This window comes from Rhinoraja longicauda, chromosome 25 (genome assembly GCF_053455715.1).
Source record: "Rhinoraja longicauda isolate Sanriku21f chromosome 25, sRhiLon1.1, whole genome shotgun sequence".
NCBI classification, from domain to species: Eukaryota; Metazoa; Chordata; class Chondrichthyes; order Rajiformes; family Arhynchobatidae; genus Rhinoraja; species Rhinoraja longicauda.
Window position 1 is genome coordinate 8,203,954 of NC_135977.1, and position 16,561 is coordinate 8,220,514.

The following is a 16,561-nucleotide window of genomic DNA, read 5'->3' on the forward strand; positions in this document are numbered from 1 at the left end:
GGAATCTAAGGGGTAAAGTGTTCACACAAAGGGTGGTTGGGTGTATGGAAGAAGCTGCCAGAGAAGGTAGTTGACGCTGGGACTATCCCAACGTTTAAGAAACAGTTAGACAGGTACATGGATAGGACAGGTTTGGAGGGATGTGGACCAAGCGCAGGCAGATGAGGCTACTGTAGCTGGGACATGTTGGCCAGTGTGGGCAAGTTGGGCCGAAGGTCTGTTTCCACGCTGTATCACTCTGTGACTCTATCCTCCCATGGTGTCAGTGATTAACAATGATCCTGTTCTCACGTCACTCACCAACTTGTACCAATATTTCAGTAGGCGAATCAAGTCTTTAACTTTTGACGGTTGCCGTTTCACAAATTCTGTCTGAAGTTCAGTGAAGCAGGGGGAGAATTCTCCATCCATGATCGCATTTCCATTTACAAAATTGATTAATTCGAGATGCGCTGCACTGTAGTTGTGCTGTGGTGCTGGAAGAAATTAAATGATTAACGGGAGATGGTCAAAAGACAAATCTTTAACAAAATCTGTCCAATGAACTCAATAGACAATAGACAATAGGTGCAGGAGTAGGCCATTCGGTCCCTCGAGCCAGCACCGCCATTCAATGTGATCATGGCTGATCATTCTCAATCAGTACCCCGTTCCTGCCTTCTCCCCATACCCACTGACTCCGCTATCCTTAAGAGCTCTATCTAGCTCTCTCTAGAATGTATTCAGAGAATTGGCCTCCACTGCCCTCTGAGGCAGAGAATTCCACAGATTCACAACTCTCTGACTAAAAAAGTTTTTCCTCATCTCTGTTCTAAATGGCCTACCCCTTATTCTTAAACTGTGGCCCCTGGTTCTGGACTCCCCCAACATTGGGAACATGTTTCCTGCCTCTAACGTGTCCAACCCCTTAATAATCTTATAGGTTTCAATAAGATCCCCTCTCATCCTTCTAAGTTCCAGTGTATACAAGCCTAGTCGCTCCAGTCTTTCAACATATGACAGTCCCGCCATTCCGGGAATCAACCTAGTAAACCTACGCTGCACGCCCTCAATAGCAAGAATATCCTTCCTCAAATTTGGAGACCAAAACTGCACACAGTACTCCAGGTGCGGTCTCACTAGGGCCCTGTACAACTGCAGAAGGACCTCTTTGCTCCTATACTCAACTCCTCTTGTTATGAAGGCCAACATTCCATTGCCTTTCTTCACTGCCTGCTGTACCTGCATGCTTCCTTTCAGTGACTGATGCACTAGGACACCCAGATCACGTTGTACGTCCCCTTTTCCTAACTTGACACCATTCAGATAATAATCTGCCTTCCTATTCTTACCACCAAAGTGGATAACCTCACACTTATCCACATTAAACTGCATCTGCCATGCATCTGCCCACTCACACAACCTGTCCAAGTCACCCTGCAACCTCATAGCATCTTCCTCACAGTTCACACTGCCACCCAGCTTTGTATCATCTGCAAATTTGCTAATGGTACTTTTAATCCCTTCATCCAAGTCATTGATGTATATTGTAAGTAGCTGCGGTCCCAACACTGAGCCTTGCGGTACCCCACTAGTCACTGCCTGCCATTCTGAAAGAGACCCATTTATCCCCACTCTTTGCTTTCTGTCTGTCAACCAATTTTCTATCCATGTCAGTACCCTACTTCCAATACCATGTGCTCTAATTTTGCCCACCAATCTCCTATGTGGGACCTTGTCGAAGGCTTTCTGAAAGTCGAGGTACACCACATCCACCGGCTCTCCCCTGTCAAATTTCCTAGTTACATCCTCAACAAATTCCAGTAGATTAGTCAAGCACGATTTCCCCTTCGTAAATCCATGCTGACTCGGAATGATCCTGTTACTGCTATCCAAATACTCCGCAATTTCGTCTTTTATAATTGACTCCAGCATCTTCCCCACCACTGATGTCTGACTAACTGGTCTATAATTTCCCGTTTTCTCTCTCCCTCCTTTCTTGAAAAGTGGGATAACATTAGCTACCCTCCCATCCACAGGAACTGACCCGGAATCTATAGAACATTGGAAAATAATCACTAATGCGTCCACAATTTCTAGAGCCACCTCCTTAAGCACCCGGAGATGCAGACTATCAGGCCCTGGGGATTTATCAGCCTTGAGTCCCATCAGTCTACCCAAAACTTTTTCCTGCCTAATGTGGATTTCCTCCAGTTCTTCTGTCACCCTAGGATCTCTGGCCACTAGAACATCTGGGAGATTGTTTGTATCCTCCATAGTGAAGACAGATCCAAAGTACCGGTTCAACGCGTCTGCCATTTCCTTGTTCCCCATAATAAATTCCCCTGCTTCTGTCTTCAAGGGACCCACATTTGCCTTGACTATTTTTTTCCTCTTCACATACCTAAAAAAGCTTTTACTATCCTCCTTTATATTATTGGCTAGTTTACCCTCGTACCTCATCTTTTCTCCCCGTATTGCCTTTTTAGTTATCTTCTGTTGCTCTTTAAAAGAGTCCCAATCCTCTGGGTTCCCACTATTCTTTGCTATGTTATACTTCTTCCCTTTTATTTTTATACTGTCCTTGACTTCCCTTGTCAGCCACGGGTGTCTCTTACTCCCCTTAGAATCTTTCCTCCTCTTTGGGATAAATTGATCCTGCAACTTCTGCATTATTCCCAGGAATACCTGCCATTGCTGTTCCACAGTCTTCCCTGCTAGGGCCTCCTTCCAGTCAATTTTGGCCAGCTCCTGCCTCATGCCTCTGTAATCCCCTTTGCTATACTGTAATACTGACACCTCCGATTTTCCCTTCTCCCTCTCAATTTGTAGAGTAAAACTTATCATATTGTGGTCACTGCCTACTAATGGCTCATTTACCTCGAGTCCCCTTATCAGGTCAGGTTCATTACATAACACTAAATCCAGAATTGCCTTCTCCCTGGTAGGCTCCAGTACATGCTGTTCTAAGAATCCATCTCGGAGGCACTCCACAAACTCTCTTTCCTGGGGTCCATTACCAACCTGATTTTCCCAGTCTAACTGCATGTTGAAATCTCCCATGACCACCGTAGCATTACATTTGTGACATGCCAATTTTAGCTCCTGATTCAACTTGCACCCGATGTCGATGCTACTGTTTGGGGGCCTGTAGATGACTCCCATTAGGGTCTTTTTACCCTTACAATTCCTCATCTCTATCCATACTGATTCTACATCTCCTGATTCTATGTCACTCCTTGCAAGGGAGTGAATATCATTCCTTACCAACAGAGCTACCCCGCCCCAAGACAAATCAGGCCATGTACAGTCATAAGATCGTAAGTAATAGGAGCAGAATTAGGCCATTTGGCCCATCAAGTCTATTCCGTCATTTAATCATGGCTGATCTATCTCTCACTCCTAACCCATTCTCCTGCCTTCTCCCTATAACCCCTACTGTGTTGCATTTTAATCAGACTCAGGGTAGTATTTTGCCTTTGGAAAGTTGCCAAGCAACGTTCCAAAGGGTTATCTGTAAATTTAACCCAAGTTGCTGACTAAGTCGGTTTTACACATGGATGACACACAAAGGTTCTGATGGTAAAACCAGCTGCCCTCTAACTTCTCCATACACGGTTTTGAAGGGTATTTGTTCACTGCCAGATAGCAATGATATAGATTTAGGTTTAATCAGTACCATATAAAAGAACAATCAAGTCAAACTCATGTAAAATAGATGGAGCAAAGAGGAAGATAGAGTTCAGAACATAGTTTAGTTTTGAGATACAGTACAGAAACAGGCCTTTCGGCCCACCGAGTCCACACCGACCAACAATCCCCGCACACTAACACTATCCTATTAACACTAAGGACAATTTACAATTTTACCAAGCCAATTGGCTTACAAACCTGTACGTCTTTGGAATATGGGAGGAAACCGGAGCTGCCGGGGAAAATCCACGCGGGAGAACGTACAAACTCCATACAGACAGCCCCCGTGGTCAGGATCGAACCTGGGTCTCTGACGTTGTAAGGCAGCAACTCTAGTGCTGCGCCCACTCTCAGTGTTCCAGTTCTCCACATTGTGGCCCATTAGTTCTCCAAAGTCCATAATGGGGTAGAGGTGAATCGGACACCACCCCAGTTTACGGAAGAACCGTTTGGAAGCCTGATAACAGAGAGGGATGAAGCCGTTGTGGAGTCTGGCGCTGCACGCTTTCAAGCTTCGGCACCTATTTGCCCGACAGGAGCAGGGAGTTGGAATGACCAGAGTGGTTCCAGTCTTTGATGATGTCAGCTGTTCTTCTGAGACAGCGTGAGGTGTAGATGAAGTCAATGGTGGGGTCTCTGGTGGAATAGGCTACATCTACAACTCCCTGCAGTTTATTGCGGTCTTGGGCAGAGCTGTTCCCAAACCAAGCTGTGGTGCAACCAATCAGTAGGCTTTTTATGGTGAATGATAGGATAATCTAATTCATGTTAAACATGAATCAGTTCATGTTGATGCATCAAATTATGAGAACTATGAGAACTATCAAATTATGAGAATTATGAGCAAAGCAGAGGAAGGGGGTGGCAGATTTCGGAGCTGATGGTCAGTGTGGATTCAGCCATAGCATCAGCTCAGTGGAGAGGGATGGCATATCGGAGATAATTGACTTCTGATTGCAGCCTGAGATTTCCTCTGGAAGATGAACCTTCTGCAATCATTAGATGCAAGGAGAATACCTCCTAATTGTCACCTAGTATAGTTTAAAGATATTGCATGGAACAAGGACCTTCGGCCCACCGAGCCTATGCCGTTCATAATAGTTCTATGTTATCCCACTTTCTCAGTCACTCCCTACAAACTAGGAGCAACTTACAGAGACCAATTAACCTATAAACATGCACATTTTTGAGATGCGGGAGGAAAGCAGAACACCCGGGAAAACCGCACGCGGTCCAGGGAGAACGTGCAAACTCCATACCGATAGCACCCAAGGTCAGGATTGCACCCGGGTCTCTGGCACTATGAGGCAGCAGCTCTACCAGCTGTGCAAATCATTCTGCATGGAAAGAAAAAATATATCATTTTGTAAAGTCTTCCAATCAAAAGTTAATTCCAGATGCCAAGGAACTGAATACCAGCAACAACCTAACTAACAATGGGTCATTGGTTGGACCAAATCAAGCCAGCTTCACTCTTCCCATCTTTCACGATGAACAGTGGAGGCTGACAGAAGATTTCAATTTACATTTAAGATGCAAGAGCTGCCAGAGGGGATAATTGAGGCAGGCACTATCACATTAGTTGAAAGATATTTGGACAAGTACATGGATAGCAAACGTTTAGAGGGATATGGGCCAAATGCAGGTTGGCGGGATGAGGGCCATCTTGGTCAGTGTGAGCCAGTTGGGCTGAAGGGCCTGTTTCCATGCTGCATGACTCTGTGTAATAATACTTTTAATTCTATGTCACATGAGATTGTTATGAATTCTTACTTAATGCATCATAGGATGGCAGAACATCAAATTTCACCTTCGCGGAACTCTTTGTCGATTGCAATATGAACCTCATAGATTTGGGTGGGATCTTGCTTTGTCTTATCTTGATTTCAATATCATGAATGTCATATGCAAGACTTCTGGAGCACTTTTCCAGCATTTTCTGAATTTCATCCAGAACTTCATGCCTGTTGTCTCTCTGATCCTGGAAACTTTTGAAGCAACTTAGGAAGATGACAAGATCTGCGTCCGAACTATTTATTAAAGCTGTCCCTTTCCCTAACGATCCACCCTGAAAACAAAAACAAAGAAAAAAAAAATCAGGACCTTTGTGTGTCATCCATGTGTAAAACCGCCTTAGTCAGCAACTTGGGTTAAATTTACAGATAACCCTTTGGAACGTTGCTTGGCAACTTTCCAAAAGCAAAATACTACCCTGAGTCTGATTAAAATGCAACACAGTAGGGGTTATAGGGAGAAGGCAGGAGAATGGGTTAGGAGTGAGAGATAGATCAGCCATGATTAAATGACGGAGTAGACTTGATGGGCCAAATGGCCTAATTCTGCTCATATCTTTTTCTCTCAACCCAATTCTCCTGCCTTCTCCCTGTAACCCTTGACACCCAAATCACGAACCTGTCAATCTCCGCTTTAAAAATGCTCAAAGATTTGGCCTCCACAACTGTCTGTGACAATAAATTCCGCAGATTTACCACCCTCTGGCTAAAGAAAATCCTCCTCATCTCTTGGGCATGAGAAATCAGGAGTATGAAATTTTAGTTTAAAGATACAGCCCTTCTGCCCACTGAGTCCATGCCGACCATCGATCACCCGTTCACACCAGTTCCACTCCCTACACATCCGGGGCAATTCACAGAGGCCAATTAACCTACAAACCCACAGGTCATTGGATCGTGGGAGGAAATCGGGACACGTGGGAAACCCATGCAGTCACAGTGTGAAGGTGCAAACTCCACACACAGACATCACCCGAGGTCAGGATCAAACCCGGGTCCCTGTGGCCACAGGGCAGCACCTCGACCAGCTGCGCCACTGTGAAATGATCACAATGATCTCTCTCTCATCTCTCATCCCTCCTCACCCCCACCACACAATCGGGAGAAAGACACATTTTAAGCAGTTCTGGTCTTCAGTTAAGATTGTAGAACTCACACATGCACCAGTGATCTTGAGACCTTCTTTGTGTTCCACTCCGTACCATAATCTGCTGTATCTGCTGTTCCAGGTGTGGACTATATATCGGCGAGACCAAGCGTTCGTTTCGCTGAACACCCCCACTCAGTCTGCCTAAACCCCGTCTGATCTCCTGGTAGCTAAACACTTTAACTCCCCCTCCCATACCCACACTGACCTTTCTGTCCTGGGCCTCCCCCATTGTCAGTGAGGCCCAGCACAAATTGGAGGAACAGCACCTCATATTTCGCTTGGGCAGCTTACACCCCAGCGGTATGAGTATTGTCTTCTCTAACTTCAAGTAACCATTGTTTTCTGTCTCTCTCCATCCGTCCCCCTTCCCAGTTCTCCGACCAGTCCGACCGTCCCCCTGATTACATTTGATCTCTGTTTGCTTTGTTGTCACCATCTCCTTACTGACAAAGCTATTCTACATTTTCCTTAAGCTGCATCTCTTTTGATGTCTCATTTTCACCCTTACACTTACCACCTTACCCGTCCTTATTTATGTCTCCCTCTTCCCTGAATCTCAGTCTGAAGAAGGGTCTCAACCCAAAACGTCACGCATTCCTTCTCTCCGGTGATGCAGCTTGTCCCTGTTACTGCAGCACTCTGTGTCTATTTTCTGTACCACTGCCTATTTCCATTCAGTGTATAATTCTGTCATCTCACCTTCACAGCTTTACTGATTTTATAGGGACATTGGTCCTTTAAGAACGTACAAATCCTGTCAATGGTCTCAGCCACTAGTTTCAAAAATCTTTCATCAGGTTGGAGATGTGAGCAAATAAATTTGTCCAGTTCATGGGGTTGTATTTGAAACGAATCCATAACTATTTTCTGTAATAAAAGACACATAGGAGATTAGTGGGCAAAATTAGAGCACATGGTATTGGAGGTAGGGTACTGACATGGATAGAAAATTGGTTGACAGACAGAAAGCAAAGAGTGGGGATAAATGGGTCCCTTTCAGAATGGCAGGCAGTGACTAGTGGGGTACCGCAAGGCTCGGTGCTGGGACCGCAGCTATTTACAATATACATTAATGACTTGGATGAAGGGATTAAAAGTACCATTAGCAAATTTGCAGATGATACAAGCTGGGTGGTAGTGTGAACTGTGAGGAAGATGCTATGAGGTTGCAGGGTGACTTGGACAGGTTGTGTGAGTGGGCGGATGCATGGCAGATGCAGTTTAATGTGGATAAGTGTGAGGTTATCCACTTTGGTGGTAAGAATAGGAAGGCAGAGTATTATCTGAATGGTGTCAAGTTAGGAAAAGGGGACATACAATGAGATCTGGGTGTCCTAGTGCATCAGTCACTGAAAGGAAGCATGCAGGTACTGCAGGCAATAAAGAAAGCCAATGCAATGTTGGCCTTCATAACAAGAGGGGTTGAGTATAGGAGCAAAGAGGTCCTTCTGCAGTTGTACAGGGCCCTAGTGAGAGTCACAAAGTGCTGGAAGAACTCAACAGGTCAGGCAGCATCTGCGGAGAGAAAGGATTGCCGATGTTTCCAGTCACAGAGTGATACAGTGTGGAAACAGGCCCCTCAGCCCAATTTGTCCACACCGACCAGCATGACCCACCTACACTAATCCCACCTGCCAGCACATCCCTCTAAACCTGTCCTATCCATGTACCTGTCTAAATGTTTCTTAAATGTTGTGATAGCCCCTGCCTCCACTACCTCCTCCGGCAGTTTGTTCCATACACCCACCACCACTGTCACCACTGTCACCACTGTCACCATTGTCACCACTGTCACCACTGTCACCACTGTCACACTGTCACCACTGTCACACTGTGTGACAAAGTTACCCCTTAGATTGCTATTAAGTCTTTCATCTAGCAGGAGTGGGCGCTGGACAAGGGACTGTAGGAAGTACCAGAGGCCATAGCCATAGGGGAAAAGATTCATGTGGAATCTGAGGGGTAACTTTTTCACACAGAGGGTGGTATGTGGATGGAACAAGCTGCCAGAAGAGGTAGTTTAGGCTGAGACTATCCCAACGATTAACAAAGTTATACAAGTACATGGATAGGACAGGTTTGGAGGGATATGGATCAAATGAGGGCAGGTGGGACTAGTGCAGATGGGACATGTTGGCCGGTGTGCGCAAGTTGGGCCGAAGGGCCTGTTTCCACGCTGTATCACTCTCTGATAGGGTTGCCAACTGTCCTGTATTAGCCGGGACATCCCGTATTTTGGGCTAAATTGGGTTGTCCCGTATTTGAGGGCGGTTCAGGGTTGGACCGCCAGGCGCTTGTGGATTTTCATTCTCCGGGTTAATCCCCTCCCCTCCCTCCCTCTCTCTCCTCTCCCTTGGGAGTGTTTTTAATTTCCACGTTTTAATCATTAAATCTCTTAGATGTCTCTCAAGCGCGCACCCACTAGCCTCTAGAAGAGTTCTATCTAACTCTCTCTTAAATCCATCCAGTGATTTGGCTGATTCCTGAAGCTCGTCTCCGTGTGTGTCTCTGTGTCTCTCTCTCTCTCTCTCTCTCTCTCTCAGCCTCAGCTCAGATACCCCGTATACAAAACAGCTGACTCAATCGACCTCTCATGAAGATAAATAGGAGAGAAAGTGCACAGGGTAGCGTTAGAAACTAACAAGCCAGCCCAGGTGAGCGAGTGCGTCTGCTCAACAGAGCAGGTATAAATCTAAATATACCACAGGAAAACAATTTTAATTAAACAGTAAAGCATTAGCACTTTCTAAATAGAACAGCACCAGTCAGAATAAGACATCACGTTTGACACATCACATCCATTATCTGCTAAACCAAACTAAGATATGGAATAAACCATTCTTTATCGAGAAACCACCCGTTATTTAGAGTAGAAAACTACATTTTCAAAAGAGTTAGTTTTTTTACATTTTAAAAATTATGCCTTTCAATCAAAAACCAATCTTCAGTCTGCAGCATCACCTAAAGTCTTCGCTTCTGTGCGCTGATGTGCATTCAACACGTTGTTGCCTCGAATAAATGCATCTCCGTATTTGTTCCAGGCAGACACAAAATGCTGGAGCAACTCAGCGGGACAGGCAGCATCTCTGGAGAGAAAGAATGGGTGACGATTCGGGTGGAGACCCTTCACCCTACCCTTGAACCGTGTGATAAGTTCGCTATCAATAACCGGGCTGTTAGTACAAGTAAACAACAATGACTTTGAGCCGCTGCGGGGTTGTTTTGGCGGCGGGGTCGGCAGCGACTCTCGGCCACTCTGCCGATGTTCTCTCCGGCTTCTCTCGCCTCGTCTCGTCCTTCTCTCGGTCTGAGAACGGACGTAGCGAACTGGCGAGAGACCCGGAGAGGCGGCACCTCGGTGCAAATTCAGGCAACGCCAATGAACTAAATATATATATATATACCTTTTTTTTTTAACGCAAGGAACTGCAGATGCTGGTTTACTAAAGAAAAAAAAAGACACAAAGTGCTGGAGTAATTAAGCAGGTCAGGCAGCATCTGTGGAGAACACGGATACATGGTAACATATTAGATAGTTAATTTAACATGGATACATGGTAACATATTAGATAGATTAATTTAACATGGATACATGGTAACATGTTCCCTCTTTCAGTGAAACAATGTCAAACCGCAACAGCTCATTAAACACGGTGTAATGACATAAATAATATTCCTCTTCATTTGTCATTTCATGCAGTTCATTGTGTGTTTATCTGTAAAATTATGCATCAGATTTGTGAAAAATAATCCCACAAACTAAAGACAACTCACCTCCACTGTGCACAGGGTTGGATTCCTGGTGCAAATTAGTCCAACAGGGAAGTTTATTTTTAATTGTCGTTGGTTTCTATTCACTTCTCCTTCTGGTTAAGTTTCGATTCCGGACTCTGACATCAGTCAGAAGAAGTTGCAGCCCAGCAGCGACTGACAAACGTGGAAGGGCAGAGAATGGCTTTGACGTAAACAAAACAAAAGCAAGCTACTGGTAGAGCTCAGTGGGTCGGGCAGCACCTGTGGAAGCACAGTCATAGTTTAGTTTCGTTTAGTTTAGTTTAGAGATGCAGCGCGGATCCAGGCCCTGCGGCCCACTGAGTCCAAGGGCGACCCCCGTACACTTACACTGCCCTACACACACGAGGGACAATTTACAATCATACCAAGCCAATTAACCTACAAACCGGTACGTCTTTGGAGTGTGGGAGGAAACCGGAACATTCATTGCGAGAGGGCTAGAATATAAAATCAAGGATGTAATGCTAAGGCTTTATAAGGTGCCGGTCAGATGACAGCACAGTAGAGGTCAGCCTGCCAGACTACAACGGCACCTCTCTTGTCAGAGGGTTTAATGACAGTGTTGGGATTGTCGCGAAGTGAGTGGAGGGCTGTGTGTGTTCAGAGAGGGCGAGGTTGGAGTGGGTAAGAGGAGGGGGGGGGGGGGGGGGATAGAGAAGCTGAGCCGAAACGTCACCTATCCACGTTCTCCAGAGATGCTGCCTGACCCACTGAGTAACTCTTGCACTTTGTGTCCCTCCATGTAAACCAGCATCTGCAGTTCCTTGTTTCGACATAAAACTAATTGCCCCGCTTCTTTTCTTACAAAATCACATGCCCTAGTTACCACTTTGTAAGGCTGGCGTCCATTTGCAGCAGGACTCCTTCAGAATGATGTAGAAACAAAGTACCACAGGTGCTGCTTTATACCAAAGGTAGACACAAAGTGCTGGAGTAACTCAGCTGACCACGCAGCATCTCTAGAGAAAAGGGAATAGGTGACGTTTCAGGTCTTGACCCTCCCGACCCCACCCGAAACATCACCTGTCCTTTTTCACCAGAGATGCTCCTTGACCTGCTGAGTTACTCCAGCACTTTGCGTTTTGTTGTCCCAAACATCCAGCCCACTCTCTCTCTCCCCACGGATCAACATGTATGTCTGTCTTCACAGCTCACCGTTTCCTCCACCGATCAATAAGTGATACAGAAGATAGACACAAAAAGCTGGAGTAACTCAGCGGGTCAGGCAGCATCTCTGGAGCAAAGGAACGGGTGGCGTCTCTGGTCGAGACCCTTCTACAGACAGTCTCGACCCGACCCATTCCTTCTCTCCAGAAATGCTGCCGGACCCGCTGAGTTACTCCAGCATTTCGTGTCTATCTTCGGTGTAAACCAACATCTGCGGTTCCTCCCTGCACGTCCCTCCTGAGAGAATGGTTCCAGGTGGTCTCTGAAACAGGAACCCCTGTTGTCCCGTGTTCTGTTTGATATTAATGCTGAAAAGATTTTTTTTAAAATCACTTTCAAAGCCCAGGGTGCAACTTCGACCAGAGTGCGGAGGTCCCCCTGTTCACAGTCAAGATAAAACAGACAAGATAAAACAATCCTTTCATTATTCATTATAAATTAAGAACCCGTGGTTAATCTATAAATTAACTAAGGTTCGGACGAGTGGAGGACACACGTGTTTTCTCAGATAAAGTCAACAGTCTCCCTGCTTTTGAGATGAAGTCAACATTATCCCTGCCTGACCTGCCAGCGTTTGAAAGCGCTTGGTTTCCATTTCCCCGTTATCGGGTTAAGTGTCGAGTTTCTATTTCCTGGTCTGACGATGCAAAATAACGAAGTCAACATCAACATCAGGAACTCAAAAGATAGCGACAACAATCGACAGGACAGGCGGCAACTGCAACAAGAGAAACAGCGATGACAATTCAGAGGGGTTTTTGTCAAAACTGGCCGATGGTGAAAATAGGTTTTAAGTGAGGACACAAGGAACTGCAGGTGCTGTCTGTTTACAGAAACAGATGCAAAAGGGCTGGAGTAACGCAGCGGGTCAGGCAGCACCTCTGGACAGGCGCCCTGTTTCAGTGAAGACAAGTTAGTTTTAAGTAGCAGACTGGAAGCTGGAAAGGGTGCAGAGAAGATTTACGAGGATGTTGTCAGGGCTTGAGCGCCTGAGCTCCAGGGAGAGGTAGGGCAGGTGAGGACTGTATTCCTTGCAGCACAGGAGGATGAGGATCTTATGGAGGTGGAGAGACCATGAATAGTAGTTGTAGAGTCTTTTACCCAGAGTAGGGGAATCAAGAACCAGAGGATATAGGTTTAAGATGGAGAGGGGAAAGATTTAATAGGAACCTGAGGGGGCAATGTTTTCACACAGAGGATGGTGGGCATATAGAACAAGCTGCCGGAGGAGGTAGTTGAGGCAGATTCTATCGCAATGTTTAAGAAACATTTGGACAGGTACATGTACACGCTCTATGTCTTCTTTCTTCAGTAGGGTTGCCAACTATCTCACCCCCATATAAGGGAAAAGGGGACGTCACTGCCCCACGCCCCATGTGACCTCACCCAGCCAGCGGCCATGTGCTCCCACTCCACCAATGGCGGCTGCCCAGGCTGGGAGGCGGGTTGCTAAGCAACCTCCGTTAGGCAGCGCCCGGACCTACACTGTCCGGGCCTACACTGTCCGGGCCAACACTGTCCGGGCCTACACTGTCCGGGCCTACACTGTCCGGGCCTACACTGTCCGGGCAAACAGTGTCAGGGCCTACACTGTCCGGGCCTACACTGTCCGGGCCTACACTGTCTGGAACGACATTGTCCAGGTCAGCAGTGTCAGGGCCTACACTGTCCGGGCCTACACTGTCCGGGCGTACAGTATCAGGGTCTACAGCATCCGGGCCTACAGCGTCCGGGCCCACAGCGCCCTGGCCCACAACGTCCTGGCCTACAGCGCCCCCCGGGCCTAATACGGGACAAGGGCGGTCTCGTACGGGACAAACCAATTTAGCCCAAAATACGGATGTCCTGGCTAATAGGGAACATTTGGCAACCCTGTTCTTCAGCAACTGTGGCTTCACCCCAGCTGTTGTAGATCGATCCCTCTGTCCGAAGAAGGGTCTCAACCCTAAACGCCACCAATTCCTTCTATCCAGAGATGCTGCCTGGCCCGCTGAGTTACTCCAGCACTTTGTGTCTATCTTCGGTTTAAACCAGCATCTGCAGTTGCTTCCTACACTGATCTCTCACCCGTGTCTCCTCTGACTCCCATTGTCTGCTCTTGCTCCCCCCTCCCCCGAGATGGAACAAGATGGAGTTCCCCTGGTCGTCACCAGCCTCCACATCCAGATAGTTAGTTCGTTTATTGTCATGTTTACCGAGGTACAGGGAACAGCTTTGTTGTTGTATGCTATCCAGTCAGCAGAAACACTAGCGATGATCACAATCAAGCTGGCCACAGTATACAGATACAGGATAAAGGGAATAATGTTTAGTGCAAGATAAAGTGCAGTAAAGTCCAATTAAAGATAGGGTCTCCAATGAGATAGACGGTATGTCAGGACCTACTGTTGGTGATAGGATGCTTCTGGTGTCTGATAACAGCTGTGGAGAAACTGTCCCTGAATCTGGAGGTGTGCGTTTTGACACTTCTGTACCACTTGCCTGATGGGAGAGGGGAGAAGAGGGAGTGACCGGGGTGAGACTAGTCCTTGATTATTCAGCTGGCCTTGCCGAGGCAGGGGAAAGTGTAAACGGAGTCAATCGATGGGAGGTTAATTCACGTGGTGGTCTGGGCCATCATGACTTTACCTGTCCTTGGTCATCTATTAACGGCCCTGATTTATTCTGGCCTTTTTCTACCTCCAGTCTCCCCACCCCTCTACTTCCAGGCTGAAGAAGAGACCCGACCCGAAACTTCACCCATCCGTTTTCTCCAGATATGCTGCCTGGGCCGCTGAATTACTCCAGCACTTTGTATCTAACTTCGGTATTAAAGCGGCTTCTGCAGTTCCTTCCTACACAGTATGAACATTAAATTCTCCAATTTTAGATACTCCCCTCTTTTTCCACTGCCCCTTCTCCCAATGTGCACCTATTTCCCCCATGATCCCGTCGCCTTCCCCCCACCCACCAGTCCCATCCCACCGATACCCCTCCCTCTGCCTTCTCTCCTTATCTGACACCTTCTATCTCCTGTTCCTCTCTAGCCTTTGTCCTGCCGTATGCCACTCATAAACCTCCCTCATCTGTATCCACCTGTCACTTACCACACTTTGTCCCCCACCTCCAGTTTTCTCTCCCCTACTACTACCGGCCTAGAGAACTGTCCTGACCTGAAACGTCTCCTGCACATTTCCTCCACAAATGGAGACACAATGACCTACAGATTTCAAAAATCGCAAAGTCCTGGAGTAACTCAGGATGTCAGGGTCTCTGGAGATCATGGGTAGATGTTTTAGGTCGGGAGCCTTCTTCGAACTGATTGTGGTGGGGTGGGAGGGCGGTAAATAAAACTGGAGGAAAGGTGGGGGCAGGACAAAGACATAGTCATCAAGTTAAAGCTTTTGTCAGTCTGAAGAAGGGTCTCGACCCAAAACATCATCCATTCCTTCTCCCCTGAGAAGCTGCCTGGTCCCGCTGAGTTACTCCAGCATTTTGTGTCTGTCGTCAAGTTAAAGTTTGGCACATCGAGTACACTCCGCCATTGAATCAAGGTTGATCTGTCTTTCCCTCTCAAACCCATTTTCCTGCCTTTTCCCCAAAACCCCAGACACCCTTACTACTCAAGAATCTGACAATCTCCACCTTAAAAATATCCATTGACTTGGCCTCCACTGTCGTCTTTGGCAATGAATTCCAGATTCCCCACCCTCTGACTAAAGAGATTCCTCCTCGTCTCCTTTGTAAAGATACATCCTTTTATTCTGAGGCTGTGGCTCAGAATGTTTGTCTCTGAATCATCCACTAATCTGACAGTCCTGAATGTCTCAGCCTGTGACTATTTAGTTACACAGTTGCTGAGGATGAACCCTGAGAAGGACCAATGCATCCTGGATTTCCATCTTTCCCTATTTTCATCCTGGAAAAAAAGGTTTTGACTGTCTACCCTATCTATGCCTCAAATAATGTTATAGTTTTGACTTCCAGCTGTCCACTGTGATGGTTCTACAAACCCCTCAGTACAAGAGCAATCTTGAATAGTCCTTCAATGTTGATCTGGTCGTTCACACCCAAACCATGGGAATAATGAGACCAGAAGAGTCTCGACCCGAAACATCTCCTATCCATGTTCGCCAGAGATGGTGCCTGACCTGCTGAGTTATTCCAGTGCTTTGTGTCCTTATGGGAATAAATATAGTTGGGGCCCACAGCACCAATTTTGCAGGACAGAAGCTGTCCGTGGGAGGAAAGGGGGAGGAGGTTATCCTTTTCCACTCCAGTCTGTCTGCTTCAATATGAGGGAGCTAATCCAAGCGATTTTGGGTCCAGATCCCTTGACCTCTCATGGTCTCTAAGTAGCTGTTCACCTGGCTACCTGGCTGTGCTTGTGTGAATGTGCAATGGATGGTTTTACATGGTTTGACTGTGATGTGGAAAAGTTGTAAAAATAACTGTTGGCTCTTATGGACAATGCCAAAATGTCAATAAATGGACTGATTTTCAGATAGTGACAAAAGGTAAAACAGCATTTACCTCGATACGAAATACATACAAGCAAGTCACAGCTGTTACCACCTTCCTTATAGGTTTTGGTTTAGTTCTAGCAACACAGTGTTGAAACAGGCCCTTCGGCCCACTGCATCCGCGCCGACCAACGATCACCCGTATACTAGCTCTGTTAACCCACCTTTGCATCTTACACACTAGGGGCAATTTACAGAAGCCAATGAACCTACAAACCTGCACCTGTCTTTGGAATGTGGGAGGAAACCGGAGCACCCAGAGAAAACCCACGCGGTCACGGGGAGAACGTACAAACTCCATACAGCACCCATAGTCAGGATCAAATTCAGGTCTCTGGCAGCGACTCTACCGCTGCGCCACCATGCAGTCCCAACTATATTGTGCCTGGAAGCAACTGGGAGCAATGTTCAGAATGCAGCCCTGTGGACCGTACACAGGGATTGTTGGGTGATTATCAGTTCAATACATGTGATCTCAGTGG

At 46.7% G+C, this 16,561-nt stretch overlaps 1 protein-coding gene across 1 annotated transcript in view; it reads right to left on the reverse strand.

Moving 5' to 3' along the window:
• The window catches only part of LOC144606056 (2'-5'-oligoadenylate synthase-like protein 2), a 30,845-nt gene extending 20,441 nt beyond the window's left edge, over window positions 1-10,404 (reverse strand). The window contains exons 1-5 of the mRNA XM_078421844.1: window positions 10,390-10,404; window positions 10,020-10,058; window positions 7,315-7,482; window positions 5,446-5,740; window positions 301-476 (exon numbers count right to left, since the gene is read on the reverse strand). Of these exons, the coding sequence (XP_078277970.1) occupies window positions 301-476; window positions 5,446-5,740; window positions 7,315-7,473 (630 nt within the window). The 5' untranslated portion in view covers window positions 7,474-7,482; window positions 10,020-10,058; window positions 10,390-10,404. The remainder of the gene's footprint in view (window positions 1-300; window positions 477-5,445; window positions 5,741-7,314; window positions 7,483-10,019; window positions 10,059-10,389) is intronic.
• Window positions 10,405-16,561: the final 6,157 nt, after the last annotated feature.